Source organism: Pyricularia grisea (genome assembly GCF_004355905.1).
Source record: "Pyricularia grisea strain NI907 chromosome Unknown Pyricularia_grisea_NI907_Scaffold_2, whole genome shotgun sequence".
NCBI lineage: Eukaryota > Fungi > Ascomycota > Sordariomycetes > Magnaporthales > Pyriculariaceae > Pyricularia > Pyricularia grisea.
The window spans coordinates 5,040,591-5,068,548 of record NW_022156717.1 but is presented as its reverse complement, the minus strand read 5'-3'; the positions used below and the strand labels follow the sequence as shown (position 1 = coordinate 5,068,548).

The window sequence follows — 27,958 nt, the reverse complement described above, 5'->3', positions numbered from 1 at the left end:
GACGGTAGCTTCGTCACCACTGACTGATGTTTGTCTTTTTGCTTCCTTTCCCCGGCGCGTTCGCGGTGGGGCTGGGTGCCCTTGCAGAATCACTACCGACCCTTGTTTGTGGTGTTGCTATGCATTCCGACCTGCCACCCAGGAAGCAACCGGTAACGGTTACGGTAACGGTAACTTACCCATTGTTACCAATGGACTGAGTACTACCTACCTACCTACCTATATATACGCCGCGGCTGAACCCGCACGGTTCGTTCTCGCGGCTTCACTCTTTCGGTGCTTCTCTCCTTTAGCCCTCTGCATGGTTCCTGGTCCCGTTAACTTGGTTGACCACTGTTTTGTTGTTGTGTTGCTGTTGTTGTTCTTGTCTACACAGAGACAAATCTAGTCGATAAAAGCATACACAACGACAAGCTTTGAACCGGGCTTTTCCCCAAACCACCTTCAAAATGGTGTCGAGCAACGCGTGCCTGGCCATTCTGGCCTTTGCCCGCCTCGCTCTCGTTGATGCCGGCAGCATCCACCGCCGCGATTCCGTCCCTGCCCCCTACGTGGCCGCCCCATACTATCCCACCCCCCATGGTGGTTGGGCACCCGAGTGGGCCGACAGCTACGCCAAGGCCAAGCTCCTGGTCGAACAGATGACCCTCGCCGAGAAGGTCAACATCACGTCCGGAACCGGAATCTACATGGGCCCCTGTGTCGGCAACACGGGCAGCGCGCTCAGGCTAGGCTTCCGCCAGCTCTGCCTCCAGGATTCGGCCCTGGGTGTCCGGCAGACGGACCACATCACCGTCTTCCCCGCCGGCATCACCACCGGAGCCACCTGGGACAAGGAGCTGTTCAGAGCTCGCGCCGAGGCTATGGGTAAGGAGTTCAAGGGCAAGGGAGCCAACATTTGGCTGGGACCTGCTGTAGGTCCAATTGGCCGCAAGCCTCGTGGAGGACGGTGAGTTGCACAAAAAGAGCAAACCCAAAATTATACCTCTATAGGTGGTATGCAGTTTTCTTTGGACTTTTTGGCTGATTGAAAAAAAAAAAGCAACTGGGAGAGCTTTGGAGCCGACCCTGTCCTGCAAGGAAAGGCTGGCGCCATCACCATCAAGGCTGTTCAAGAACAAGGCGTTATTGCAACCATCAAGCACTTGATCGGAAACGAGCAGGAGATGTAAGCCACACAAGCACCTGGGTCTTATCCAGGTCTCGATACATGTTGCCTCTTTGAACAAGCTGCTAACATGGAAACCAGGTGGCGCATGACCAACGTCTTCCAGCCGGGTTACAGCTCCAACATTGACGACCGTACCCTGCATGAGATCTACCTCTGGCCCTTTGCCGAGGGTGTTCATGCCGGTGTCGGTGCCGTCATGACCGCCTACAACAGTGTTAGTACAAAACCTTTTGCATATTCCCGAGAATGTACTATAACTGACTGACTGAATGTTGATTTTTTAGGTCAACGGCTCTGCTTCCACCCAAAACTCTATGCTTATCAACGGCATCCTCAAGGATGAGCTTGGTTTTAATGGTTTCGTCATGAGTGATTGGTAAGCCTTGACTCCTTGAATCCCCGCGCTATTTATTGAAAGAAGTTGCGACTTCATCCACTAGCCTCATTGTGTCGCAACGCTAACCTTTTGTCTTGTGCATATAAAGGCTGAGCCAGAACAGTGGAGTCGCAAGTTCTCTGGCGGGTCTTGATATGTCCATGCCGGGTGACATTCACACAATCCCGTTGGTTCTGGGTCAGAGCTACTGGAACTATGACCTCAGTCGTTCGGTACTGAACGGATCCGTCCCAATGGACCGAATGAACGATATGGTGACGAGGATCGTTGCTGCGTGGTACCAGATGGGCCAGGACAAGGACTTCACCGACGTCAACTTCTCCTCCAACACTGACCAGGAGACGGGTCTTCTTTACCCCGGTGCGCTCTTCTCACCCTCTGGGGTCGTCAACAAGTTTGTCGATGTGTCTGCAGACCACTGGCAGGTTGCTCGCGAGATTGCCCAAGACGCAGTCACTCTCCTGAAGAACGACGGCAACGTCCTTCCCCTGTCCAAGTCCCGTCCCCTGCGCGTCTTTGGCACTGGTGCCGCCGTCAACCCCGACGGCCCCAACGGCTGCACTGACCGGAACTGTAACAAGGGAACTTTGGGTATGGGCTGGGGATCCGGCACTGCTACCTACCAAGGTAAGGATGGATTTTCCTTTTCTTTTTCTGACATTGTCGCCATTAGTACTGACTCAAAACTACAGTGTTCCACGACCCCATCACCAGCATCAAGAACAACTCGGCCGATGTGACTTACTACCAGACCGATAGTTTCCCCAACGTGCCCACACCGGGTGATAACGACGTTGCAATGGTCTTCATCAGCTCCGACTCTGGTGAGAACACATACACCGTCGAGGGCAACCACGGAGACCGTGACAACTCGGGACTGAAGGCCTGGTACGGCGGTGACGACCTCATCAAGAAGGCTGCTGCAAAGTACAAGAGCGTCATTGTCGTTGCCCACACTGTCGGTCCCCTCGTCATGGAGGACTGGGTAAACCTGCCCTCCGTCAAGGCAGTCTTGATCGCCCATCTGCCCGGTCAGGAGGCCGGCCACTCGCTGGCTAACGTGCTCTATGGTGACGTTTCGCCCAGCGGTCATCTGCCATACTCGATCCCTGTCAGCGAAGACGATTACCCTGAGAGCACCAAGCTTCGAGGCTTTGCCTTTGGCCAGGTCCAGGACACCTATTCTGAGGGAGCGTAAGTACCAGGCTAAGAAGGAAAGAAAAAAAAAAAAAACGCGGACGTGCACAAATGCTAACAGTTTCTCGGTATAGATACTTTGACTACCGCCACCTCCAGAAGAACAACATCAAGCCCCGGTTCGCATTCGGCCACGGCCTCACATACGCCAACTTCACCTTCTCCGATGCCACCATCCGCCGCGTGACGCAGCTCAGCAGCACCCCACCTCCTCGCGAGGCCAAGGGCGCGACCCCCGTCTACAGCAGCGCGCTCCCCCAGGCGTCCGAGGTGTACTGGCCCGAGAAGTTCAACCAGATCTGGCGCTACCTGTACCCCTACCTGAGCAACAGCGACGCCGACAACGCCGCCAAGGACGCGTCCAAGAAGTACAACTACCCCACGGGCTACAGCAGCGAGCAGAAGCCCGGTCCGGCTGCCGGCGGCGCCCAGGGTGGCAACCCGGCGCTCTGGGATGTGGCGTACGAGATCACGGTCAAGGTCTCCAACGACGCCAACGCCAGCCACGCCGGCAAGGCCGTCGCCCAGCTGTACATGCAGTACCCCGAGGGCATCCCCTACGACACTCCCGTCGTGCAGCTGCGCGACTTTGAGAAGACCGCCGCCATCGCGCCGGGCGAGAGCACAGAGGTCACCCTCACCCTCACGCGCCGCGACGTCAGCGTCTGGGATGTCGTGTCGCAGAACTGGGTCGTGCCCCAGGTTGACGGCCGCTACAAGTTCTGGATCGGCTCGGCCAGCGACGATCTGTCCCTCGCCTGCTACGCCGATACTCTCACTTGCGAGAGCGGCCTGGCCCCGCCCGCGTGAGGTGGAATGTCTTTTTGTTGGTGATGAGTTTCGTATGGGGAAGAAACTTAATATGATATGACCTTTTTTCTACTGAACATATTTATTTTATGTACGATTTCATGTATTCAAACAAATGAAATGAAGTAATGTTTCTTTGTAAAATGGTCCAGAGTGAATGCCATGAGCGTGAGCCAACAGACGGTGTTAAACAAGCAAGAAAAGAACGGCCAAAAGCCAGTCTGCTCAATATATTCAAGCAGAATAATCCGGCGGGTGGTAATCAGGCGGGTGGTAATCAGGCGGATGCTCTCTAGAATCATCAGACCCAGATGCTGAAGGCTCCTCGTCAACGGCCTTGAGGAAGCCCAGGACCTCAAAGACAGCCTCTGCAATATCCAAGGTCTTGCTCCTCAGCTCCGCCTCGGCCCAGACACCCTGCAGCACGGCGTCCCTCATAACAGTGACCATGAAGCGGACCATGTGATCCTCGAGGGTCCACCCTTGCTTGTCCGGGTGGTAGACGAGGTACGTGGCGGACCCCGAGTTGAGCGCGTCCCTGGCCATCTGGGTGGCGCGGGTCTTGTCGACCTCGTCCAGGTCCAGGTGGTAACAGTTTGCGCGGAACTCGAGCCACAGGCCCATCAGCGGCGCGCTCTCCAGCCACGACTGGAACTCACCCTCCGTCTCGAACGGGAGCAGCTCCATGACGAGCCGCTGGTGCCGCCTCCCCGGTGTGTTTAGGTTCGTCGGTGATGATGGTTGTTGTGACGAGGACGAAGGTGATGATGATGATGATGTTGGTGATGGGCGGTCCATGATTGCTCGGTTGGCGACGGCGACGTCAATCGAAATCGGCGCGCGGATTGTTCGTTGCCCATCCGTATGACGACTAATCACCCCCTCCCCGCCCTTTCCGGAAAGACAACTACAACTGTACGAAGTAGGTTTTTGGTGGGGGTGTGGGTGCAGAGACGGGCTGTTAGTGGGACTGGTGGGGAAACCTGTGTGTCCTGACAAGCCTGGTCAGGCAGGAGCGAGAAAACTGAACGATAGGCGACGCAGATCAGGACCTTACGAAGAAGGATTTGAAAAGGTTATATGCAAACTATCAAAGGAAGTTGGATGGAGAAACAATTTTGCAATTCTAATTCCCTCGGTCAGATTTGGGACTTGGGCAATCAGTATAACGTTCTAGCTCTAAAGGAGCTGAGGGGATGTTTGTTAATTGGGTCAGGCAGTCAGTCATTTGCCTTTTGCGAGTGAAGAGTAAAAGATCGGTTTTAGCCAGTAAGCAACAAGGTTCTCTCACTCTCATTCTGACAGCTCAACCAGCGACCAGAACCTGTAAAAAACGTTATGGATCCATGTAGATTTCAAATATATGCGTGACGATCAATGCTGCCTCCCGATATGTACGACGGAGGTGATTCATCACAATAAAGAAATAAACCGGCTCACGTGACCTCCCTTGCTTCAGTGGCTGGCTTTGGTCAGCCTTGGAGCTAGGGCCACCTGGTGCCTGCACGCTCAATCACACCTTCCCCCATATTTGCTTGCACATGAGATTTGACTTCACCAACAGGCTATCAATCACACGATCTTCTCATTCTCCCTTGAATGTGTTTCATTCAGATGGTGTTCATTTGAGCGATCTCTCATCAGCATTCATTCATTCTTACTATCCCAAAAAGAAATCCAGAGTTTCGTTATTGTTGAAGGTCTTGAATGCCCGTACCGCATTTTCTGAACAGTCTTGTCATCTTGACGCCGTGAACTGCTCGTGTCAGGTCTTTGCAGTGACGTTGAGTTTATGTTGACGTGAACTTGGCCTGGGATTCGAATCAGCTGTCGACCACAGGGAGAAAGAAGCTTCAGAGTGAGTTGACTCGGTTTTTATCCAGCAAAATTTGTGTTATAGTCAGTCAGTCACATACCTTTTTTTGGAGGATGTTACTTATTTCTTTGGGTGGATAACTCTCATACACTTAGTCTTTCTCCTGTATTATTTCACTTACTCTATCGTTTGAAGACCTGGCATTGTCGTTCCTCTGGTCACCATCTTCAAATCACCTCCTTGGACCTCACCGCTCAACGCCATATTTCCCACTTCCGATTTGTATTCTGAGCGAATCTTGCTAAATTTGTCACATTTTCCTGGCAGGTGAAAGCCATGGCAAGCCAAAATTACGTGATGGGCTCTATCGCCGACGCTGGGGCATCGGATGGTGCTGCACAAAGGCAACCCTCGCAGTTCTCTTGGATGTAAGTGAACCAAAGAGATATATAAAACCAACCGATACCTTTTTCACTAACAGCAGATGTCCACCAGGGATCCCCATCCCATCTTTGTCATCATCCTGGTCGGCAGCGAGGAGCAGCCGTTTGGCATACAGAAGGACTTCCTGTGCGCAAAGTCTTCATACTTCCGCGATCACTTTGCCGCGAACCAGCAGGAGCAGCAGATCGAGCATGTTGTCAATCTCAGTGAGACACCGGTCGAGGTGTTTTCATGTGCACAAAACTACATCTACACAGGTCAGGTCTGCCCAGACCTGGGAAGCCTGCCATCATATGAAGTCCTTATAGGCGTCTGGAAGCTTGGTAGTGAACTTGGAATCGATGGACTGTGCGACAAGACCCTCGAGGCTATGAACGAGTGCCGACGGGTCACCCAGCGAATCCCTGCCACCCCGGTGCTTGTCCAGGTTTGGCGGGATACGCCCGAGGGTTCCTCCATCCGTCAACTCTTCCTCGAGTGGGCTGCCGAGTACATGCGCTCCTCCGAATCACGAGCCGAATTCGCCCGGTCTCTGCCTCAGGAGGTTTTGAGCGAGCTCGTCATAGCCATGAGCTCCTTGGACTTCCCCGCCGCATCCACCGCACCTGGATCGGCGTCTCCAAATACCTGCACCAACAGCATTGCTGCCCCGCTTAGAAATACACACCAGCTCGAAGCAGATGGGCTCGAGGAGGTTCCTCCTGCTCGGCCTGTGAAGAGGGCCCGACACTCGGACGTCCTCCCCAATGGCGACGCAGCCGCAGGTTACAAATCTGCTGCCAACAACGCTACTAAGAAAGCTAGAGCGTCTCTACCGGCGGCCAAACCTGCTGCTACCACTCAGAGGCGAAGGGGAAAGCAGCAGCTGGCTGACCTGAACCCGACCGTAGAGCAGAAACTCGAGTTCTGCTCAGATCTGTTGACTAGGATGGTTTCCGGACCTGGTGAGCAAACCTAATGGATCCTTTTTCTTTCATTATCAGAATCATGGGTTACATATTCATCTGGGAGGCTTGTAATGGTTAGCTGACTTATACACTGCGAAAATATAGGATTCTGGACCCGTATTGTTGGTCCGTTCAAAGAACCAGTCGACCCTGTCCGGGACGAGGTACCTGATTATTTCACCAAGATCAACCGCCCGATGGACCTGAGGACCATGAAGAATAAGATGGACCAACATCTGTACAAAGATGAGGAGGAGTTCCTCGCAGACATGCGTCAGATTTTCACCAACTGCTACACGTACTGGACGAAAAAGGACCCCATGTGGGCCGCGTGCGAAAGGCTCGAGAAGAACTTTGAGGACAAATATGGAAACATGAACGCCTGGATCTCCAAGATGTCAGGGTTCGAGGTCCAATAGTCGAATTATGGACAGCAAATGTCGTTTGGACGACCGACGCGGACCATGAAAAAGGGAGCTAGGTCGGTTCACATCCCATATGCTTGTGCTGCCAGTCACATCGGTTCTGTTTGTTGTTTTGCTATTGCTTAGGAGTCATACGATAGAGGATCTGGGCAAACTTGTATTCTACAGGTAAAATCTGCCCAATCTGAGGGAAAAGGAAATATGAAGGTGCCTTTTAGAGAGGCCTTTTTTTGTATTTTTTTTTATTCCCATCAACCCTCTCGATCGATTTTCATTTTGACCTCTTAATATCGTGTCACGGGTAATCATCTGTACAATAATAATAGCAGAAAATGGTGATTGTGGTATCACACTTCTTCAGTTTAATACGGGATTAATGCGTTGGAAGATTCTGTACGACCTGGTCCTGATGGCACAGCTCTACTTCCCTTTTCCAGGCAAGTAAGAAACAAGTCTTCTAAATGTGTCCCACCAATAAGCACTGTCTCGGCTCACCCATCAATTCTGTAGCGGGGGCGGAATGTCTCACCGCAGCCACACAGGGTACAGGCGACTTTGTCACCGCCGCGATTTTGCAAAAAAAAAAAAAAAAAAAACCAAACGTTTTGTCTCTTTGTAAACCAACCGTCTGTCTCGGCAAGGGCAAAGCCGCCAGGGCTGGACCAACATGTGGCGTCACAAGGCGGCCTTTGTTAGAGGACGGAAACGTCACACAATATGATAAATTAAGAAAACCCGCATGACAGGATCGCCAAATTTGGAAGAGTCTTGGTCGTTGGCAAGTTTTCAACCCTTTACTTTTGTTTCAAAATAAGTCATGGCTGTTGGCCAGTTTTTATTCATCAATCTGTTTCAAAAAAGGAGAACAGGACCAAATTGGAAGAAAAGAGGAAAACATTCTATATAAAACATCAGCATCATTGGATGACAGGTCGGCGCTTCGCCCCAAATTGGGGATTCACCAATTCTAAAGGCGGCTAATCAACTGGGATTAATAGTATTCTTTTTATAAGGGAAAACAGGGACATCTAGTCGAATTGAAATGCCGATAGGTTCAGTGTTGCCCAGCCAAATGGCAAATTTGCGTCAAATGCTCCGCCAATCAAATGACGAAACCACACGTAATTTTCCTCAAAAGCCTTCGTCCGCTGGTAGAGCAATCCGGGAGAGCATGGATTTGAGGTGGTGCAAGGGGGAAGCATGTTAGCGAATAATGAACAGTGTTGGAGATAGAGGAGGAGCCGAAAAAAAAGTTCAGCTTGCTGCCGAAGCGGGGAGGCGGCACCGAGATGCAGGTACGACAAGAAACAAAAACAAAATAAGGCACGTAGTAGGCGGCGGTAAAGGTTAGCTGCAGGTACAGCGCATCGTATCCACGAATTGTGGATAGTTTGTCGACACAATACGAGTCGAGCGGCTGGGAAACATGTGCCGGTTTACTCCGTGTTGTCGTTGTCCTCGTCGTCGTCGTCAATCGAACGATCGATCGATGAATGAGGATATCGCCATACAAGAACAAACTATTGTATCTAGGTCTACGAGATGAGGGGCAATTAATATTAATCGCGCAAACCAAGAAGATAAAGAAACAAAACAGAAATGAATTAAATTGCCAGACCCATCCCCCCCAGATTGCAAAGGGACCCCTGGTGTCTTCCATTGGGGATAAAGCGAAAGAGTCGCAAACATGACGGTGTGAATGGGTTATCTGATTGCTTCGGGAAGGTTGTTCAATCTCGCTTGTGATCTGCTGCTTTGGCTTGGCCACTTCCTTCCATAGTGAAGAAACGTAGACGGGATTGGCCGCATGATTTGGCTGGGTCCACCTTGCCGTTCTTGTCTTTGCGGCGCATGATGACCGATGAGGACGGAAGGCAACCGAAAGAGGAATGTTGATCATTCTGCCTAGTCTAGTAGGTCTAGGTCTAGGTTCTACCGGTAGTAGAATCTCTAGAGAACAATAATTAGCTACTGTACTGTACCGTACCTGGGATACCGCATATGCATGCATTCATGCATATACGACACGAAACTTGTGATCTTCCTTTGCATATAATCCAGTGAGGACAGACAAAGGCGTGCGTGCATGCTAACTAACCAAGATACCCTTACATACGTGCAGCAAGTAAGTCTGACGTTACACGCGACACTTTTCTATTTTTGAAGCGACAAGATAAACCAACGCTTTGTGTGCTCCGTCACAGCAGAGAAATAATTCTTCCGAGGCCACCCGGAGTTGGACAAAAAAAGAACAGAAAGTATCAGTACTATCCCGCCGAAAGCAAAGAGCTAATAAATAATTCTCAAGGGTCCGATCGGTTCGCTCACTTGTTCGGACGCATGCGCTGGCTAGGTAGATAGGCCCAAGACCAGGATCTCGCGCTTGCCTACCGCTTGGCTTACCTGGGTGCCTGACTAAACTAAGGTAGGCACATAATTAAGGTAATACAGAAAAGCTTGGCGGGCAAAGAAAGTTTTTTTTTTTTTTGTTATTGGAAGCCTGGGCCTTGTACTCTACTCCTACCGTACCTAGGTAAGGTACGTACAACAACAGGTTACTGGGGTAGCAAGGTACATGTCTATTGCACTATACCATTTCAATCACAATTTAGGCGCCTGTCCAGTTCCCACCCACCGATTTTGGATGACCGGACTGGGAAATCTTCAAAGACGCTTTGCCAACCGCCTACTCTACATGGCCTGGCCTGACATGGATGACCTGATCGGACCTTTGCTTTGTTGGCCCAAAAATGAGTCCCTTTCACCAACGCGGCGGTTACTAAATGCAAGTCCATCACGTTCCGCAAGCGCGTAAGTGTTGTTTGTTAAAGGGTTATAAGGCAGGTCTAGAAGTATTTCTTTGTCGTCTTTTTTGCTGTTGAAAATGTAGCCATCTCGTCGCATCGTCGTTTAGATAATCGCAATTTTTCTTTCATTCAATGCCCAGCACCTCCAAGCGTCCATCCATTTTACTTTCCCATCTGGTTAAAATTAAGGAGTCGTTTCTTCGCTACTTATCCCACCCCGGATATCACCCCTGCGCACCAATCCCAGGCCCCGCCCGCCCTAATTTCGTCCACCGTGCTTACCCTGCTAGCCACTGAGCGTTGCGCTAGACGCAGCAGGTGGAGAGTTCCACTCGAGATTGGGGGCCCGTTCTCACCAAAAAAGGCACATCAGCATTGTCGTTATTTATCCCCGTTGGCCGCCCTGAAGCCGGGCCCCGGGGTCATGAACTCGTTCTCTTTCACGGTTGTCTCAAACCTCCCCACGTCTCCAGCGTCCCTCCCCGACGGCGAGCTTTCATTCTTTACTGCAGAGTTTTTTACTCTATCCGCTCTTTTACTACAACCGCCTATACAGCATTCGCCTGTCGACCAGTTGCGCTTGAAAACATACTCGCGTTCACTTCGAATCTAGGACATTCAAGGAAGAACAAGCCACCAGAGTAAAACCATCGTTACGGTTTTATTTTTTTGCAGTTCACGGAAACAACCACCTACTTCTCTTCTCCAGCACCAACAACACATCACCCGTCACGATGCGCTTCAACTCCATAACCGCCGCGGCCTGCCTCGTCGTCGCCACGAGCGCCTTCAACACTTCGCCTGAAGCCATCTTTGGCTACAGCAACATCGAGGCTCGCGCCGACAACAACACCGTCTACGTCCCGACCCAGACCCTTTGCGGTATGGGTGACAGCTGCGCCCAGGCTTGTGGCGCTTCCTTCGACATGTGCCCGTCCGGCGATGAGTCAATCCACTGCTTCGACAAGGAGAGGCAGAAGTGCTGCCCTGGCGGCAAGGGTGGTAAGTTCCTTCTCCAAACATGGCTCCACAATTTTGGGTGTTTTGGATCTTGGGTCGAATCATGCACTGTAACAAACCAACATACAGTCAGTCCATAAAAAGACTGATGTCAAGCGCCAATCATCAAACGCTATGATATGCTATTAATCACCATGCTGGTTTTTTTCTTCTTTGCTGAGAACTAATAACTCGTGTTTACAGTATCATGTGACGCGGGATTCTTCTGCGCCGACAACGCCAAGGGTGAGCAGATTTGCTGCCCCGAGGGCAAGCCCCTTGACCAGTGTTCTGGTGCCGTCACTTCTCTGGCTCCGTTCACGCCTACGTCCGCTGCCCCGACCAGCACCGCCGCCGCCGTCACCAAGAACGTGACCATCGCCACCACCGGCGCTATTGTCAAGTCCACGGCTCTCCCGTCCGGCACTGCCAAGGCCACAGGTGTCATCCCCAGCAAGAGTGGTTCTGGTGGCTCTGATAGTGGTGCTGCCCCTACCGGCGAATCTTCAGCATCTCCCGTCCCGGTCGGTGCTGCCAGCGCTGTTGCTCCCGCCGGCATGGCCGTCCTGGCCTTCGCTGGTCTTGCTGCACTGCTGTAAACTGGAGGATAGTTGTACCAGGTGAAAGCAGACACAGCTAACCAAAAAGAGTCTCATCATCTTCATCCGGCGCACGCCTGAGGATTGCCGCTAAGAGGAACTCCGCAGGATTCACGATGTGTTACCGAACAAGTACACGTGGGGAATGAGTTTTTTACGAGACATGAAAGTCAAAAGGATAATCGCGCTGTTTCTGGTTTTTGTCGAGGTTAGGATACCCCGAGCCTTTGCTCAAGCGAGATACCCATGATGCGCAAGCACAATAATCACAACATAAAACCCCAATCTATGACCTGATCTACCGACATACCTCTACATCTTCTATTCGCCCCCACTAGTCCAGTCACGGAACACAAACCTCTCATTTGTCACTTTGCGCTGCTTGTTATATGTTGGGGGCATCTGGTCCACTTATAGGGACATGCCTGTGCGGTTGGCTTGGCACTCTTAATGTCGTTTGCCAAACAACAGTTGATGGGATGGACCTTATGGGCCCGGGGAGTTGGTGCGTTTTTTTGCGATTTTGTTTTGGGACTTGTTCTTCTTCCTTCAACTCTTTTTTTGACCGTCGCTGGCATTGCCGACGCGGGTCCTTTATCTTTTGAACCGAGTAACACTTGATGTGCATTTTCCGTCGAGCATCTGGATTCGTCTGTTAACTTCTTTTTTTGATATTCTACTTCACCTGAGGTGTAAAACTTTTTAACTTAGTTTTTAACAAAGAGGGGCGCTGAGAGCTCATTGCGCATAATTTTGTTCCTAGTTCCAATTTGTCTACAATTAGTCCATGACAGGCGAGATTCTGCCAATCTTTTTTTTTTCTTTTTTCTTTTCTTCTTGGTTTTGCCATGCGTTTCTTTAAACTACAACTGACGTGTTTCTGGCAAACAGCTATCGTCATGTCGGCACGTGCTTGGGACCCCCAGGATTAATATGGAAGTATAAACGACTGTGCCTTACGATCTGTTCTCGCCATGTGGGATCACCTGTCACTCTGTTCCGAGCAAAGAAGGGATGAAACAAAACAAAAATAATAAAAGAACTTCCACACTGCTTCTACAGCGCAGGTCCTCCAGCCGCCATATTTTTTTCTTCCTGGTCCTGTCCTTGCTTTGTTCTAATTCCTTGCTAGAACTATATAGTCGAATTCTCTGCAGACCCGAGTTTACGTTGGTGAATTGATGTTTTCGTCATAATTTGTGACGGCGCAACGGTCCGTTAACACCGAGAAATCCTTCCAGTTTGTTGTTCACACTCAGCCTCTTTGGGCTTTCTTTGTTTCTATTCTGCTGTTGACAAGCCAAGGCTAGTTTCTTAATGATCGTCTGGTCGTCTTACCTGATGCACGCTACTTTGATAGTATTTTATAGCCTTTTCAAGGATGTAACTCTTTTCGGTTAGTCACGTCTTTCTTCATGCTAGTCATCATCCACTTGTCCATTGGCGTTGGCGTTGGAAACTTGCTTCTTTTTTGCTTCTTGTTTTTTGTAACTACTCAAGAACCTGTCAGAACTTGGACTTCTACCGTATGGCCGTGGGCTCACGCTTACTTGGCGATACGAGCAAGGTGTCTATTCTTTCCTGCTCGACGGGCGTACAGCTAAATATCGTTGGCATCAGTCGAACTTAGCCCATGTCTTGACCAAACCATTTCGATTTGTAGAGACACAAACGGCTGAAAAAAGGATACAACCCGCATTGACGGATGGAAGGCGCCTTACGGCATGATCGTCAGTTACTGTACCTCTGTCGTCACCCCAAGCGCCAGGGTAAAAAAAAAAACGGGAGTGTATCTGGTAGTAAACTCAAAGAGGCACGGATGTCGTGCTCGTGTCCCCCGTCGGCTTCCCCGGCCGCAAGCTTACAGCTCCCTGCCCCCCAAAAATATCTTGTGCCAATAGCGCCATGCGTCCAGCCACAACTCGGGTAAACGACGTGCTCACCCACAACCGAGCTAGCCATTGTGCAACGTAGATGGCTTGAAGATATTGGAAACGAGAATGCAGAATAGCGAAGCTGGGTTTGTGCAAACCTCCATTCCTTATGCGAGCCAGTATGCGCGACGGACCTCACAGCTTACTCTAGTAAACGGGTTTTCTCTCTTGAAGACTATTGACAGCCCAGATGTTGAGATGTTATACGTGACAGCACTGCGTGGCCTCTTTATCAGCCAGTTCGCATGCTATATGGGTCATAGTTCTCGGTCAAGTGCTTGACACTCTTTGTTTTCCCTATGCCGGCGGTTGATAAAAACCCAACGACACTGCTAACGGGCAGGAACTTCTTAGACGGCATAGTAGGAACAACACGTATGTGAAAGGACCTGGGATATATCGGATGGTATCCGACAGCATCTCCACGGGATCTGTTCCCTCTTGGCCCGCCATCGGCTGCAACGGCGCCACCCGTCCTGTGTAATCTACCGGCCTTGCTGTGTGCACCGCGAGTGCGTGGTGTGGGGGCCCAACGGGAATGTATGCGGGATTAAGTGGTGTAGTGTAGGGCATATTGCTTTCGGTGGTGTTACCACCATCACACAAGAACCCTCGATATAGTCCATAATTATTCGACACTGGCATCAAGTGTGGAAAACTAGAGAATCGATTGCCCACGCTCTCATGGATTGTATTGAGACTAAACCTATCTCTACAAGTAAAAGACAGTCATAGACAACTTCCATGGCGGGAAATGGATTGTGAGGGTGAGTGTCAACAATATTTGATTATTGGCCAAGCCAGGCTATCTAATTCTTTTGAACATTTGCCCATGTTGTGCCCAAGCCTAGTCTGCCCTGAATTAAGTGAGCGGGAAAGGAGTTCTCCGAAGACTTGCTGCTGAAATGATAGTACGGAGCTGCGAGTGGAAAGTAGGACATCTACTACAGTACCGCGGTGGTGGAAAAAGATTCAGAAATTTCTATTACTAAAAGTATGTATCGTTTGATTTGTCTAAACGCGACTATGTCGACTGAGTCGAAACGAGGTCCCTCGTCCACCTTTTTCTGTTGTGATAGTAATGAGTATATGGTCACAACGAACGTCCCAAAAGCCAAAGGCCGGCTCGCAGCGCAGAAAGAAAAACACTGAAACAGAAATCAAAGATTGAAAATAGAAAGGCAATTTTGATCATTATACAAGCGTCTCGTTCCAGGGTACCCAGCTCTGCTCTTTCCATCCCGGCATGCACTTGATCTTCTCCGGGGGCGTGTCCACCCAAGGAACCTGAAGTGGCAGCCCGCTCATCTCCTCATGCTTCACCAGATCGGCTACGTAGCCGTACTTGTGTTTGATTCCCCTTGCATGATCGTCATTGTATCCAAGGTTGACGGTAGGCACGATGGCAAAGCGCCCGTGACCCTTGTGCCAGAGGTCCTTGTTCAGATAGTCAGGTTCGCCCATGGCACATTCGCCCTCATTCTTGTCGCGGAACCTGACCTCGCCATCCATGAATGGCTGGGCGGAGAACACCGCGCCGCCGTTCCAGCACGAAAACACCTGCACCGGAACCCTGGCGTTGTAGCGGGCCCGGTTGGGAGGGTCATTTGGAAAGAGTTCCCATTGTTTGTACCATTCGCCGTTATCTTTGATCTCGAAGAAGCTGTCACCATTGAGCTGGCGAGCAACCCAGACGTCGTAGAAGGGCTGGTGACGAAGATTCCAGGACCAGTCCATGCCGCACGTCATGTCTGCTTTCTGAACTTTGCGCTGATGAATGAGCTCCAGTATGTCGTCGGGGCAGATTGACACATCATTGATGAAAGCGACCGTGGCCTCGTCCATGATCTCGATATCGCCAGCTCTCAACCCATAGTCCCCATCACTACTCTCTGTGGTAGTCTTGTTGTGCCGACTGTTTACGAGCGGTTCCATGGCCAAGTTTCGAAGCTCGGCCAGGCGAAGGATGCGGCTGCCATTGTGAGGGTTGATGTCACTATGCTGGTAGTGATATGTGATTCCGAGCGCCTCGAGATCTTGCTGTATCGCCTTCAAGACCTCTGCTGTGCCGTCGTCCGAATTGCCCTTAACAATCGAAAGAACCGAGTTCTGGGATCCGAGGAAGCGCATCACCTCAACTATGGAGCCCAAAAGGCGCGGGAGGATATAGTGACACTGCCTGAGGTTGAGGGCAAAGTAATATAGCTTTTTGTGGCCTAGATCGACGGGTGCCTTGAGGTGTTGGTATCGTCTGGCGGAGAATTCGGGGCACGAAAGACGTGGAACGTCGGTGCTCGCAGGATCCATGATGGCTGATGGATATTTTCGCGTTCGTTCTTCAACATCCTTGCGCAGCTGTTCTTTCCTTTCTTCATCCGTTAGGCCCCTCCACGGCCATATCTTGAGCCATGGCTTGAGCCGCACCGCATCGATGCCATCATTCGAGCCGACTCCGCTCTATGTAAGATGGCCTCCAATGAGCAGAAGCAGGGCAACTGAAGCAAACAGGACCGGTTTCCTCTTGGAGACGAAAGGGAAACGCATCTTTTTGGTGGCAGTGGCGGCGTGTCCACGAAAGTGACCAATTCAAGCGTGCTTATGATTTGTCGAGAGGATGTCGACGTCAATGTTGAGTTCAAGGGGGAGATAGCGATGGGGTAGACTGAGATGCGACTGGAAAATTGAAAAGTTGGTAGAAGGTAGGTGGGCAGGTGGGCTGAGATAGACAAGCCGGTCGGTCCAACAACGTTGGGAAGGGGACGTTGGCGTGGGACCGCACAAAGATATAGCCCCTCGAGGTTGTCGACGAACCCTGACGCAAAGAAGTGAAAAAGAAACTAAGAAAAGCGCGGGGACAGAACATTCTTAAAATGTTCCGACTCTAATCACCGGCTAGGTTGGTGGTAGTTTGCTTCTATACAAGTAATTCCCATCTGGTTTAGTAATGTCGATCAATCCGTAAGCCACGTCTCTGGGGGAGGAGCTATGTTGTTTCAGGCAAGTGCATTCGTTAGCATAAGGTACATTTTTGCGATGTCAAATTTCTACCTAATCTAGGTAAGGTAAAGTAACGTACCTAGGTTTGGCTTTGCACCAAGTCGTCCTGTGACGCATGGAACAGACACAAGTTCGATATCTTTAAAAAGTGGACACTGAAAAGTAAAGTTAAGTACTGTGATAGACGCCAAACCTGCGATTTGCTGATCGACAACTTTATTTAGGTTTCGAACCGGGCGTCTGGAACCACCAAAGTTGCTGGAGAACACTGGGGTTGGTTTATCCACAGCTCTTTACCAAGGTTAAAGGTTAAAGGGTCCTTGACGTGACAGTGAATGAAGCAGGAATGGATACGGAGTCAAAGTTCCGTATAGTGGCGATAGTACAAGTCAATATGATTAGATGGAGTACAAATTTATAAATCCCAATCGTATACCTACTTGGGTAATCAGGTATGCGATACTTGCTATGAGATAGTTTAATGCAATGCGATTTTATGTATGTGCAGTGCAATATTACCCTTGCAGCTGTCATCGCAACTCTTGAGTCCTTACCCACCTGACATTGGATGACAGTACAGACAACAGGGTTACACCTTGACTGTGCGCAATTGTGCCGAAGCGTTTTCTGAAAAGATGTTGCCATTGTTTTCTTTGCTTTTTCGTTATTTTGCTAAAGAAACAGAATGAAGAAGTAAAATTACTGTTTCCTCTGCTAACAGTCTAACAACATCAGAGCTAGTACACAATACACTACCTCAATACGGCATGGTTGCCAAGTTTGTAGTATCGGCGAATTGATTGTTTTCTAAACGTTGACACAAGTGGCTTGCCGACTTTTTGATCTTGTCAGCCACTGAACAGAAGCAAGTGGAGACTATAAGCTTCCATTGAAATTTCAGCTCTAATGACCTTTCTCCAGATTATTGCGGCACCAAAGTCCCACGGGGGAGGAGAACAAAACGTGAGATTGCTCTGTGCCGCTCAATATTACACATAATCCTACCCTTTTTAATCGGCCCGAACGCGGCCCCAGGACCCAGATCTGGCCCCAACATCTTACCACGTACAGTTGTACTTACCAGTAAAGTTCTCCCAGGGTTTCCCCGAGCCCACCCAAAACCACCAACACATGTGCTAAACCACCACCCCGCTTGACTCGTGGGAAATATCTGCCCATTCGTGCACCCGTTTTCAAGCGACTGGGTGTCAAGGGAATCTCGATTTAATATCGAGCCATCCTTTGTGGGTACAATAAAAGGTCTCTCTATACGGTGAGACGTTGATGTATCGGAATTCTCAGCTCTCCTGGGGCCATGCTGCCTTTGCGGCAGACAGCGCATGGATGCACCGCTTTAGGCACACTCGGTGCATTGGATATTATAGTCCTTACTTCGTCTCAGGTCAAAGAGGCAAAAAAAGAAAGGGGTCCATGCAAAGACTTGCAGCATACCTACTTGAGCTAGTATCACGAGTAACCGTACCTCTGGGACGGTTCAATTCCTAGCTCTAGTCCCTTTCAGAGCTACCTTAAATGGATCAAAGGGTGAACCTGTGACACCAACTGCGACACTTTTTTTTTCAGCCTCTCTGTAGTTAATACCGGTTTTGCCCTCTCCACATTGGCCAATGAATGTGGGATAGCAGCTGCAGCCTTTTTCTTGACAAACAAGTTCGCCACTAATGTTGTTGGCATGAGGTAAAAGCGCCGAATGGAACGAGCCAGTCGGTGCCGACAATTGCTACATCACCATCACCAAAAAAACAGACTTGACGCGTTACTTTGGAATATACGCCTCGGTAAGGGGTTTAAGTTGAGATAGGGTAGGGGTGTTGACCAAGATCACAAGGGGCTTTTTGCAAGAAAAATAAGTTACTTCGTAACAAATAATGGCCCTATCACGGTCGCCTCGGCGCTATTACTGCATATCTTGGGGTAGGCTGCATCGTTTGAGCGGAGAAAGGTTTGGGGAAATCTTTGTTACGCCGCATGTGCCCATGGGGTTCGGCTGGGTTCACCCCCCCTGGAAAAGGGAAAACGAGAAATGGCGGTATCGGGTCAGAAAAACGCTGTACGTTGGGTGAAAGCAGAACCGAACCAGAACACTGGATCGGGGTAGACCAGGGAAGTGGTCCGGTTTAGAGCGGATCATAGTGTGGAGAAGATGAAATGGGGCAGAGGCATGTGTTTTGAAGAGTTTTTTTTTCTTTCTTTTTTTTCTTTCACTGTGGACGTATACTTACCGTACTGCACATACCACTTTAGGTGCCTCGTAGGTGCAAGTTTGATCATCAAGACATATTGGTGCTAAGTGGCTCACTTAGTGATAAGCTTATAGCGACTCTAAAGGTTAATTCTGCGGATTGCCAGTATGTAAATCGACACTTCGTGGGTACCTTATCTAGTTGGCTACGCTAGGAGCATACTTATTCAATAATGTTACGTAGAGTAGTATTCTTGCTCAATTTCACTGCTTTTGATGACTGATGACGATGGAGCCCTTCAAAGGGACTTGTTGGGGAGAAAAAGAGCGGCGGGTCAAGGTCACCTTGGAGAAAATAGAGCTCGAAATTAGACAGGAGAAAAAAAAAAGTTAAGTCGTGACTCTGTCATCCCCATGTGGGGGAACCACAAGTTAAACGAGACGAGCCTGGACCAATGCGCCTTCCCCGAGATGCTGATATTTTTTTTTCTTCGCCCCACACACTCACATCTGACAGCAGACGAGCCTTCCTGCCTTCGCCTGCCTGCAGCTCAAACAGCCCGCATGCTTGGCGCTGCCCCGGAAACGGCCCTTTTTTTTCTTCTTGGTGGTGCAAGGGTTCAAATGCACACCACAACCGATTCCCCGGCCGGGGTTGAAAGGGAGAGAAAAGAATGGAGGGCACCCCAAAAAAGAAATTCGGACACTTTGCGACGCGAACACACCACGGACGAAAAGTGAGAGAGACCCGCGCGCCAACTTCTTTTTTGGAACAATCTCGCTCGGCTCGCCATTGGCCGGACCTTGCCCATATACGTGGTAGAACAGCCGCCCTGTCACCTCGGCCAATCATCGGGACTTGCATATGCTTTGCCTGTGGAGGAGGAGGAGGAGGAATGGACAGGCAACAAGGACCCGGAGAAGAAGGGGGCGGGGCGCCGGCGGCCCACAAGGACCCGGACGACGTACCATTTTCAGTGATTACAATGAACTGAAAGTGGTCACGATGGGCCACGAGGGAGCCATGTAATGTATTATTAACGAGACCTAGATTATTATTATTATTATTATTTTTTTTTTTTTTACGTCGTAGCCTAGCAAGTCTACTTTGAAGGTGAGTTGGTAAGGTGCCAAGATGGCAGCCAAGTGCTGTACTACCCGGGACTCCCGTATAATGGAAATGGAAGCCTTGTTGGGTAGCCAAAGGCCCAAGACAAAGAATCGACCGGCCCCCAAAGGCACAGCGGAGCATATGATATGCATGGCCCAGATCTGTCCAAACGAACAACGACAATGTCCCCAGTCAGTCTAGAAGTTGGTCAACTGACTGACTATCGAGACCCATGCAGCTAAGACTTTGTTGATTCGTCAGGGCTCCAGTCGCCGTCAGCCTGCTTTGTCTCTGACGATTTGGTGTCGTTCGGCTGAAGCAAGTCCCAAGGGCGGGAGGCGATACCGATAGGTGGCGATTAAAAATACCCAAGGAGCGCACGGCTTGCACACAAAGGACGGGAACTTGCGGGATGCTGACGAGGTTGCATATTTGTGTGCTTGCTTCCCGCTTATGCTTCCCGCGAGTGCTATGCCGGGCGACAATGTACCATTTGCCGTAATTACATGTCGTTCTCATTTGGGCTGAGCGGGCACTGTTCTTTTTTTTTTTTAAAAAAAAAGCATGAAGTAACATCCGTTGGAATAATCTCCTACGGAGTAAAGTTTTTCACTTTTTTTTTTTTTTCTTTTTTGCTGTTTCCTCTCACGATCACAGGGGTAATCCTGACAAAATAAAGGAGACCATTTTTTTCTCATTTTCGTTTCGGGTACTTTCACACGTGCTGAGGCCTGTGCTGCCCCACAGGTACCACTTTGCGTCCTGTCGGCCAGCTGAGAGTTGAACTTCTATGTACTGCTTAAACATGGTAAGGACGGCAACACGGCTCAGAGGTTGTCGAGTTGGTTTTAGTTTTAGTTTTTGCGCCAAGCTTGTAGAACAGGCTTTGATCGGGACATGTCCTTCGTGGTCATTGTTACGCCACGTTTCTAGGTAAGCAAGCAAGGTCTGGTGGTACGTCGTTGGATCGTAGCTAAAGTACCTGGGCGAGCTAGCTGGCAGACCATCCCATCCCATTCCTGCCGGGGTCGTACCCCGCATTTTGGACCTTTTTTTTCGCATTCTCGAAGGAGCCAGTCTCCAGTCCAGGCTCGAGTGGTCAAGGTACCGTGGGAAAACCCAATTTCATCACCTGTTCGTTTCTTTTCTTTGTTCCCCTGGGAGCTGGACCTTGAGTGATCAAACCACTACCAGTCAAACAAAGTAAAGAAAACCCCTGCATCATCAAAGACATTGAATCTTACGATGGTGATTGGACCACTTATACCGCCACACCGTTCTCTCCTTTCAAAAGTAATCGATTTGGATCTCGCCCGTTGTGATCACCTGGTGGGCCATATCCTTGGAAGGATTGGAGAGAAGAGACAGAGGGAAAAGGCCCAGTCGGCCTCCATTCGGCGATTCACGAGTATGATCCACATGTTTTTTGATCCCTGAGTTTGTTAGAGACGAGGTGCATCGCAAGCAGGGCGTATGGGCGAACTAGGTTCCTTACTGCTGCTGTATGTAGAGTACTTACCTACGTTATGTATGGAGTAGGTGTGTGTGTGTGCGTGGTGTGGCAGATACATTTGAACATCGTTTTTTTCCCTTTTGTAGCTCTCTATTGACTTTTCTAGCTGGAGTTTCTTCTCTTCATTTCGTCAACACGTCGTTGTTTTAAAGACTAACATTTTGCTCTTGCTTGCTGAACTTCTTTTCTTCCCTGACGGCGAGGCTTTATTTGGACCATATCGCTAAACTCTTTCCAGGCGCGGTGCCGGATGGGACCGCCTGTGGATGTTTGTGCCGTGGTAAATTAATTTACCACGAGGGCACACGACAACCACACCCCCGTCTTCCTTTCTCGTTTTTATTGCCCGTCATCGTGTTTTGTCAGGCTCCTTCCTCCTCTCCGCTGCCCACACTTCCAACCCCCCGGCCTGGCCCTCGTCGCCATCCACAAACCAATTTTCAATTTGCGGAGTCCCACGCATGCAACACATTTCCCCAACCGGCCCTACCTTGCCATCCATCCATACCTCAACCCTTGCAACTAACAACAATTTCACCCCCTTACAGTTCGGTACGGTTCACGCCCCCCCTGCAGCTCACTTTGTTGTACCAACCTAGGGTGCTTTAGCTTGAGTTTTTACAATTTTTGTTCCTCGGGTGCGGGCTATATATTGCCTACCCATCCCCTTCCATTCACCTCTGCCTCACCTCTCCTTGTGTCTTGGTTCTTGTGTCTGTTTGTTACTTTTCACCCGGCCTCTTTTAGGTGAAGAAGCTAAGAAACATCCCCCAACAGTTTCACAAAACGAAAAAAAAAAAAAACACCCGACTTTTAAGAAAGAACACCGACAGCCAAGATGCCCGGCTCCGTCGTCGGGACGGCCGACGTCTCGCGCGTTGAGGCCCCCATCACCTTCAAGGCCTACCTCGTTTGTGCCTTTGCCGCCTTTGGTGGTATCTTCTTTGGTTATGATACAGTCAGTTCAACCCAGGACCAACACTAGTATTCTATTTAGAGCTAGCTAGTACTATCAGTCAACACGTCACAAAAGAATCAAAAAGCTAACCAGGCTTGCTCCAATAAATAGGGATGGATGGGTGGTGTCCAGGGCATGCCCTACTTCATCAGCATGTACACCGGCATGCAGTACGACTACGACCTCAAGCAGCCTATTGGCGTTGATGCATCGGATTTCGTTCTTCCCGACCAAACAAAATCTCTCATGACCTCTATCCTGTCTGCTGGTACCTTCTTTGGCGCTCTTATTGTGAGTATTTTTTATGTCTTTTTTATTTCTTTCTATGTCTGGGCTTTTCCACCAAAATAGCTCGAACGCACGAGACAGGGCTGTGCTGACCTTGGCATCTTCCTACTACTAGGCTGGTGATATCGCCGACTTCATTGGCCGTCGTCCCACCATTATCGCTGGCTGTGGTGTCTTCTCTATCGGTGCTGTCCTGCAAGTGGCTTCCACCAACCAGGAGGCCCTCATGGTTCTCGGCCGTCTGATTGCTGGTCTTGGTGTTGGTTTCATCTCGGCCATCATCATCCTCTACATGTCCGAGATCGCCCCCAAGAAGGTCCGTGGTGCCATGGTCTCGGGATACCAGTTCTGCATCACCATTGGTATCCTGCTGGCCAACTGCGTCGTCTACGCCACCCAGAACAGGAACGACACCGGATCATACCGTATCCCCGTGGCCATTCAGTTCCTTTGGGCCATCATCCTTGCCATCGGTCTGTTCCTCCTGCCCGAGTCTCCTCGTTACCACGTCAAGAAGGGCTTGCTCGACCAGGCCGCTAAGGACCTCTCCATCATCCGTGGTCAGCCTGTCGACTCGGACTACATCAAGGATGAGCTTGCCGAAATCGTCGCCAACAACGAGTACGAGATGGCTCACATTCCCCAGACCAGCTACATCGGCTCGTGGACTGCGCTGTTCAAGGGCTCCCTGTCCAAGGGCAACAGCAACATTCGCCGTACCCTCCTCGGTGTCGGTATGCAAATGATGCAACAGCTCACGGGTATCAACTTCATTTTTTACTTTGGTGTTCCCTTCTTCCAGCAGCTCGGCACCATCCAGGACCCCTTCCTGATGAGTCTGGTCACCACCTTGGTCAACGTTTGCTCTACCCCAATCTCGTTCTGGTCCATTGAGAAGTTTGGTCGTCGTTTCCTCCTCATCTACGGAGCCCTGGGTATGATCATTTGCCAGTTCATCGTCGCCATTCTCGGTGTCACTGAGGGCCGTGCCGAGGCCAACAACTCCAGCGCCGTCCAGGCCATGATTGCCTTCATCTGCATCAACATCATGTTCTTCGCCATCACCTGGGGTCCCACCGCCTGGGTCATTGTTGGTGAGACCTTCTCCCTGCCCATCCGCTCGCGTGGTGTCGGTATCTCGACCGCCTCCAACTGGTTCTGGAACTGCATCATCGGCATCATCACCCCCTACATGGTCGGTGAGAGTGACGGCTCGGCCGGTCTGGGCTCCAAGGTGTTCTTCATCTGGGGCAGTCTGTGCTGCGGCTCGCTCGCCTTTGCCTACTTCCTCGTCCCCGAGATGAAGGGTCTCTCCCTGGAGCAGGTCGACAAGATGCTCGAGGAGACCACTCCCCGCAAGTCCAAGAGCTGGATCCCCACCTCCACCTTCGCCGCCGACATGGGTCACACCCACGGCGAGAAGAGCGGCATTGTCACCAGCGAGGCTCCCAAGGAGGAGACCGTTTAAAGAAAAAAACGTCTTTTTTTTAATTGGCAAATCCCTGTAATCTCCAACATTTGCTTCGTCAGCCATCTTTTTGGCCGGCCAGTGTCATTTGATTTGAGATCGAAGAAAAAGGGATACATTGGCTTTTGACTGTTGGTCTCCTATGTCCGCTATTGCGGTAGGATGACGCTAAGAACCTTACATGATACCATCTCTTATATATATAATACAAATCCAATTCGGTTTTAATCATCGTTAACCTTGCAAAGTGATTTGAATCTAAACCTAGTATTGTTTTTTTTGCATGACTAGACTAGTCTATTTGGAACAGCCAAAAAGAGTAAAAGTTTGTGCACCGTATAAGATAGAAGATAGTCAAGTTGTGACAAAGCTTCACACCTATCCAAACATCTATCTAATCTTGAATAGGAATGATCCACTTGTCATATTATTTATCTCTTCTAAGCAGTATACCCCTTATCTATAGTAGATCTTCAACAAGACCCAGTGGCCACATTTTAAACCAGGAATTGTCCGAAAAGTTAGAGTGAAATTTGACGCTTAAAACTTTTTGTTGAATGGGATTAGGAACACAAACCCAAGATAAAAGAAGAAGAAGAAGAAGAAGCGCAAGCTGAAAAGTAAATACCCCCCACCTTGAGCAGCCGAGCCGGGACAAGCCAATTGGCAAAGCGCGGCCCGAATTCGTTAGTCCAACGGTCTTGTCGGGGAATAAAAAAAAAAAAAACAAGGGGGACAAAGACGAGACGACCAGCAAAAAAAGGAAACTGCCCCCAAGTGAATCAAAATGATTCATTCTGGCTGTGCGAGCTTTACGCGTCGCCCAGACCTACTAAAAAAAATATCGCCCAGTATGAATCTTCGAGGGCAGGTAGGTACGTACATCTATTGAAGACTTGGCAAATTTGGGAAAAAATTACAAAAATTACATTTGTACTTTGATGGTCAGCAATATTTTCTTGTCGTTCCAAAAAAGAGACAGATACAGCCAGACGCAATTGATATATTCTGCAAGGAAAACACACCTCAACTTCAATTGCATTTTTCTTTAGAGTCCTTGCCACAATATTGCCCGTCTACTTCTATTATTTGATGATATCACCCTTTGACCCAGGTTTCTATCTGTATATTTCCTCTCTTCTAACATTTGCTTAACCCCAACGACTACATTACCAAAATGACCTCGATTGCCTCAGAGTCCGTCGCTTCCATCTTGGTGACCTGCAAGCAAACCAGGTTCCGCATAGAGACCAGCCCCGAGTATCGAGAGGTAATACAATTATTCCAAATCCTCATAATCCAGGAAATCCATCCCTAGTTTAAGCTCTAGCTCTACAAAGCTGACAAAGCATGGTCGAAAAATAACAAAGCTGGACATTGAAGGCCTCAACATCACCCTCGCAGCTGCTCCACCACCTGAAGCAGGCGGCACCAGTGCCGGCGGCAAAGCAAAGGGAAGATCCAAAGCCAAAGCGCAGGGATTGGAGATCTTGACAGATGCCAAGCTGCGCCTCAAGGCCGGGCAGCGTTATGTCCTCGTTGGACGGAACGGGTCCGGGAAGTCGACGCTTCTAAAGGCAATCGCCGAGAGTATGTCATCGTAATCTTGGGATGTGAATGATGATGACCCTTGACTGAATTGGAGCACAATCAAAAAAATAATAGAGTTGATCCCAGGTATACCAGAAGCCACTCGCATCTCAATCATGCAGCAAACCGATGCCACCGATGAGACTGCGGTTGGCAGTCAGAGTTCGGCGTCTGGTGGAAAGGTACTCTCTACCTTGGATGAGGTTATCGAAAGAGCCACTTCACGTAGTGAGCTCGAGCAAGAAATAGGCGGTAAGTCATTTTGGATGAAAGCTCGTAGTGGCTGTAGGGGTCTAACAAAATATTGAAATGGTCTGATGCAGCTTTATCCACCGGTATCAACGACACAACCAGTGCGACTGGTGCCTTGCGTGCCCTCCGGAAAATCAAACATGACAGACAACAGAAGCGGCTCTTTGTGTTGGACAAAGACGCGAGGTTGAGGAGCGGTGCTCGTGGTCTACAGGCACGCAAAGCTCTGACGGAATTTGAAAAGGAGGTTGCAGCCTCTGCCTTGTCGTGAGTCCAACAACCCAACAGCTTGCAAACCCAGACAAACAAGCAAAGTGAAAGAAAGCAGCCCCTGTGAATCTGAAGCTGATTCTCAAGCCCCTTTCTCTCACCATAAAAAAAAAAACAGAATCACCCAAGTAGACGAAGAAATCCCACCAGATGCTATACGAGATGAAACACAGGAAGCCGTCGACATGCTGGCAGATCTACAAATCAAAGTAGAGCCCTCGCGACTCTCCGAGGTCGAATCTCGCGCAAAGAGGATCCTCACAGGCCTGGGCTTCACAGCAGAGTCGATGGCAAAGCCCATATCGAGCCTCTCTGGCGGCTGGCGCATGCGCGCGTCGCTGGCTGCTTGCCTGCTGCAGGAGGCCGACATTATGATACTGGACGAGCCGACCAACTTCCTCGACCTCCTCGGCATCGTGTGGCTGCAAAAGTACCTGACGTCACTGGGCGGGGACTCCGACGGCACCACAGCAGCAGCAGCAGCAGCAGCGCCGCCGACACGCGCCCCAACGCTGATCCTCGTCTCGCACGACCGCGACTTCATCTCGCTGTGCACCGACCTTCTCATCCTCAAGGACAAGGACCTCGTCTACTACCACGGCGACCTGGCGTCGTACGAGTCGTCGACAGCCGTGCGCAGGCAGCACCTGAAGCGGATGAAGGAGGCCAAGGACCGGCAAAAGGCGCACATGCAGGAGACCATCGCGCGCAACATGCGCGAGGGCAAGAAGAACAACGACGACACCCGCGTCAAGCAGGCCAAGATGCGGCAGAAGAAGCTCGACGACCGTTGGGGCCTCGAGGTCAACGCCAAGGGGGGCCGCTTCAAGCTCAACCGGGACCTAGTCGGCTACCACCTCACCATGCGCGACGAGATCGACATCCCGCCCGAGGAGCGCGGCGTCGTAATCAACGTCCCCGACCCCGCCGAGCTGCGCTTCCCCGGATCGCTGCTCAGCCTGGAGAAGGTCTCGTTCCGGTACCGGGGCGCCGCCAAAGCCTCCACCCCGGCCCTTCAAGACGTCACCCTGTCGGTCGGGATGGGCGACCGGATCGGCATCATCGGGCTCAACGGCGCAGGCAAGTCCACCCTGATCCGACTGCTCGTCGAAGCCGACAAGCCCAGCTCGGGGACCGTGACGCACCACCCGCGGCTGAAGCTGGGCTACTACTCGCAGCACGCGGTCGAGGCGCTTCAGGAGCTGGGGCGCGCCGAACCGACGCTCACGGCGCTGGGGCTGCTGATGCGCGAGACGGCCGAGGCCGGGGTTTCCGAGGGCGAGAACCGCGCGTTCCTGGGCGCGCTGGGCCTGCCGGGCAGGCTGGCGTCCGACGTGCCGCTGCGCAAGCTCAGCGGTGGCCAGGCGGTGCGGTGCGAGCTGGCGCGTCTGCTGTGGCGCCGCCCGCACTGCCTCGTGCTCGACGAGCCGACCACGCATCTCGATTACGAGACCGTGACGGCGCTGCGAGATGCGCTGCGGGACTGGCCTGGCGCCGTGGTGCTGGTCAGCCACGACAGGTGGTTTGTGCGAGGCGTCGTGGAGGGGATTATGGATGACGACGAGGTCGGGAGCAGCGGTGGTGATGATGACGATGACGAGGAAGCCGAGTCTCCGCGCCGGAGAATCGTTTATCGGGTCAGGGCGGGCAAGATGAGTGTTTTGGAAGGTGGCGTGCAGGAGTTTGAGAACATTATGGAAAAGAGGGTGAGCAAGATGCTATGAGCTAAACTAATGTGGCCTGCACTTTTATTCAATCAAGC

The 27,958-nt window shown here is 50.7% G+C and overlaps 7 protein-coding genes across 7 annotated transcripts; 5 read left to right on the top strand and 2 right to left on the bottom strand.

The window, feature by feature from the left end:
* The first annotated feature begins 68 nt into the window (after positions 1-68).
* Positions 69-4,868, top strand: PgNI_04075 (uncharacterized protein). The gene is made up of 8 exons (XM_031124127.1): positions 69-949; positions 1,043-1,168; positions 1,250-1,385; positions 1,456-1,547; positions 1,657-2,195; positions 2,261-2,762; positions 2,840-4,567; positions 4,633-4,868. The coding sequence occupies exons 1-7, from the start codon at positions 450-452 to the stop codon at positions 3,573-3,575; spliced, it is 2,631 nt and encodes an 876-aa protein (XP_030983409.1). The 5' UTR covers positions 69-449; the 3' UTR covers positions 3,576-4,567; positions 4,633-4,868.
* PgNI_04076 (uncharacterized protein) lies at positions 3,810-4,373 on the bottom strand (the record flags this gene model as incomplete). The annotated part of the gene is made up of 1 exon (XM_031124128.1): positions 3,810-4,373. The coding sequence occupies one exon, from the start codon at positions 4,371-4,373 to the stop codon at positions 3,810-3,812; it is 564 nt and encodes a 187-aa protein (XP_030983406.1).
* Positions 4,869-5,116: 248 nt separating the features above from the next.
* PgNI_04074 (uncharacterized protein) lies at positions 5,117-7,552 on the top strand. Its single transcript, XM_031124126.1, has 4 exons — positions 5,117-5,433; positions 5,719-5,819; positions 5,887-6,779; positions 6,888-7,552. The coding sequence occupies exons 2-4, from the start codon at positions 5,728-5,730 to the stop codon at positions 7,199-7,201; spliced, it is 1,299 nt and encodes a 432-aa protein (XP_030983408.1). The 5' UTR covers positions 5,117-5,433; positions 5,719-5,727; the 3' UTR covers positions 7,202-7,552.
* Positions 7,553-10,384: 2,832 nt separating this feature from the next.
* Positions 10,385-12,374, top strand: PgNI_04073 (uncharacterized protein). Its single transcript, XM_031124125.1, has 2 exons — positions 10,385-11,016; positions 11,218-12,374. Exons 1-2 carry the CDS (start codon positions 10,749-10,751, stop codon positions 11,610-11,612), a joined length of 663 nt encoding a protein of 220 aa, XP_030983411.1. The 5' UTR covers positions 10,385-10,748; the 3' UTR covers positions 11,613-12,374.
* Positions 12,375-14,740: 2,366 nt separating this feature from the next.
* PgNI_04072 (uncharacterized protein) lies at positions 14,741-15,853 on the bottom strand (the record flags this gene model as incomplete). Its single annotated transcript, XM_031124124.1, has 1 exon — positions 14,741-15,853. The coding sequence occupies one exon, from the start codon at positions 15,851-15,853 to the stop codon at positions 14,741-14,743; it is 1,113 nt and encodes a 370-aa protein (XP_030983410.1).
* A 6,131-nt stretch (positions 15,854-21,984) lies between these two features.
* Positions 21,985-24,312, top strand: PgNI_04071 (uncharacterized protein). Its single transcript, XM_031124123.1, has 3 exons — positions 21,985-22,328; positions 22,440-22,619; positions 22,732-24,312. Exons 1-3 carry the CDS (start codon positions 22,209-22,211, stop codon positions 24,082-24,084), a joined length of 1,653 nt encoding a protein of 550 aa, XP_030983413.1. The 5' UTR covers positions 21,985-22,208; the 3' UTR covers positions 24,085-24,312.
* A 783-nt stretch (positions 24,313-25,095) lies between these two features.
* PgNI_04070 (uncharacterized protein) lies at positions 25,096-27,920 on the top strand (the record flags this gene model as incomplete). The annotated part of the gene is made up of 5 exons (XM_031124122.1): positions 25,096-25,354; positions 25,455-25,674; positions 25,750-25,926; positions 25,998-26,193; positions 26,315-27,920. Exons 1-5 carry the CDS (start codon positions 25,262-25,264, stop codon positions 27,918-27,920), a joined length of 2,292 nt encoding a protein of 763 aa, XP_030983412.1. The 5' UTR covers positions 25,096-25,261.
* Between the last annotated feature and the right edge of the window lie 38 nt (positions 27,921-27,958).

What these genes read in the sequence shown, in the direction of transcription:
- PgNI_04074 (XM_031124126.1), top strand. Translation starts at nt 5,728, where the DNA reads ATGGCAAGCCAAAATTACGTGATGGGCTCTATCGCCGACGCTGGGGCA. An exon ending in CCCTCGCAGTTCTCTTGGAT is followed by an intron (nt 5,820 to 5,886) that starts GTAAGTGAACCA and finishes GATGTCCACCAG; the next exon opens with GGATCCCCATCCCATCTTTG. An exon ending in TAGGATGGTTTCCGGACCTG is followed by an intron (nt 6,780 to 6,887) that starts GTGAGCAAACCT and finishes GCGAAAATATAG; the next exon opens with GATTCTGGACCCGTATTGTT.
- PgNI_04073 (XM_031124125.1), top strand. Translation starts at nt 10,749, where the DNA reads ATGCGCTTCAACTCCATAACCGCCGCGGCCTGCCTCGTCGTCGCCACG. An exon ending in CTGCCCTGGCGGCAAGGGTG is followed by an intron (nt 11,017 to 11,217) that starts GTAAGTTCCTTC and finishes TCGTGTTTACAG; the next exon opens with TATCATGTGACGCGGGATTC.
- PgNI_04071 (XM_031124123.1), top strand. Translation starts at nt 22,209, where the DNA reads ATGCCCGGCTCCGTCGTCGGGACGGCCGACGTCTCGCGCGTTGAGGCC. An exon ending in TCTTCTTTGGTTATGATACA is followed by an intron (nt 22,329 to 22,439) that starts GTCAGTTCAACC and finishes TCCAATAAATAG; the next exon opens with GGATGGATGGGTGGTGTCCA. An exon ending in CCTTCTTTGGCGCTCTTATT is followed by an intron (nt 22,620 to 22,731) that starts GTGAGTATTTTT and finishes TCCTACTACTAG; the next exon opens with GCTGGTGATATCGCCGACTT.
- PgNI_04075 (XM_031124127.1), top strand. Translation starts at nt 450, where the DNA reads ATGGTGTCGAGCAACGCGTGCCTGGCCATTCTGGCCTTTGCCCGCCTC. An exon ending in CGCAAGCCTCGTGGAGGACG is followed by an intron (nt 950 to 1,042) that starts GTGAGTTGCACA and finishes AAAAAAAAAAAG; the next exon opens with CAACTGGGAGAGCTTTGGAG. An exon ending in ATCGGAAACGAGCAGGAGAT is followed by an intron (nt 1,169 to 1,249) that starts GTAAGCCACACA and finishes CATGGAAACCAG; the next exon opens with GTGGCGCATGACCAACGTCT.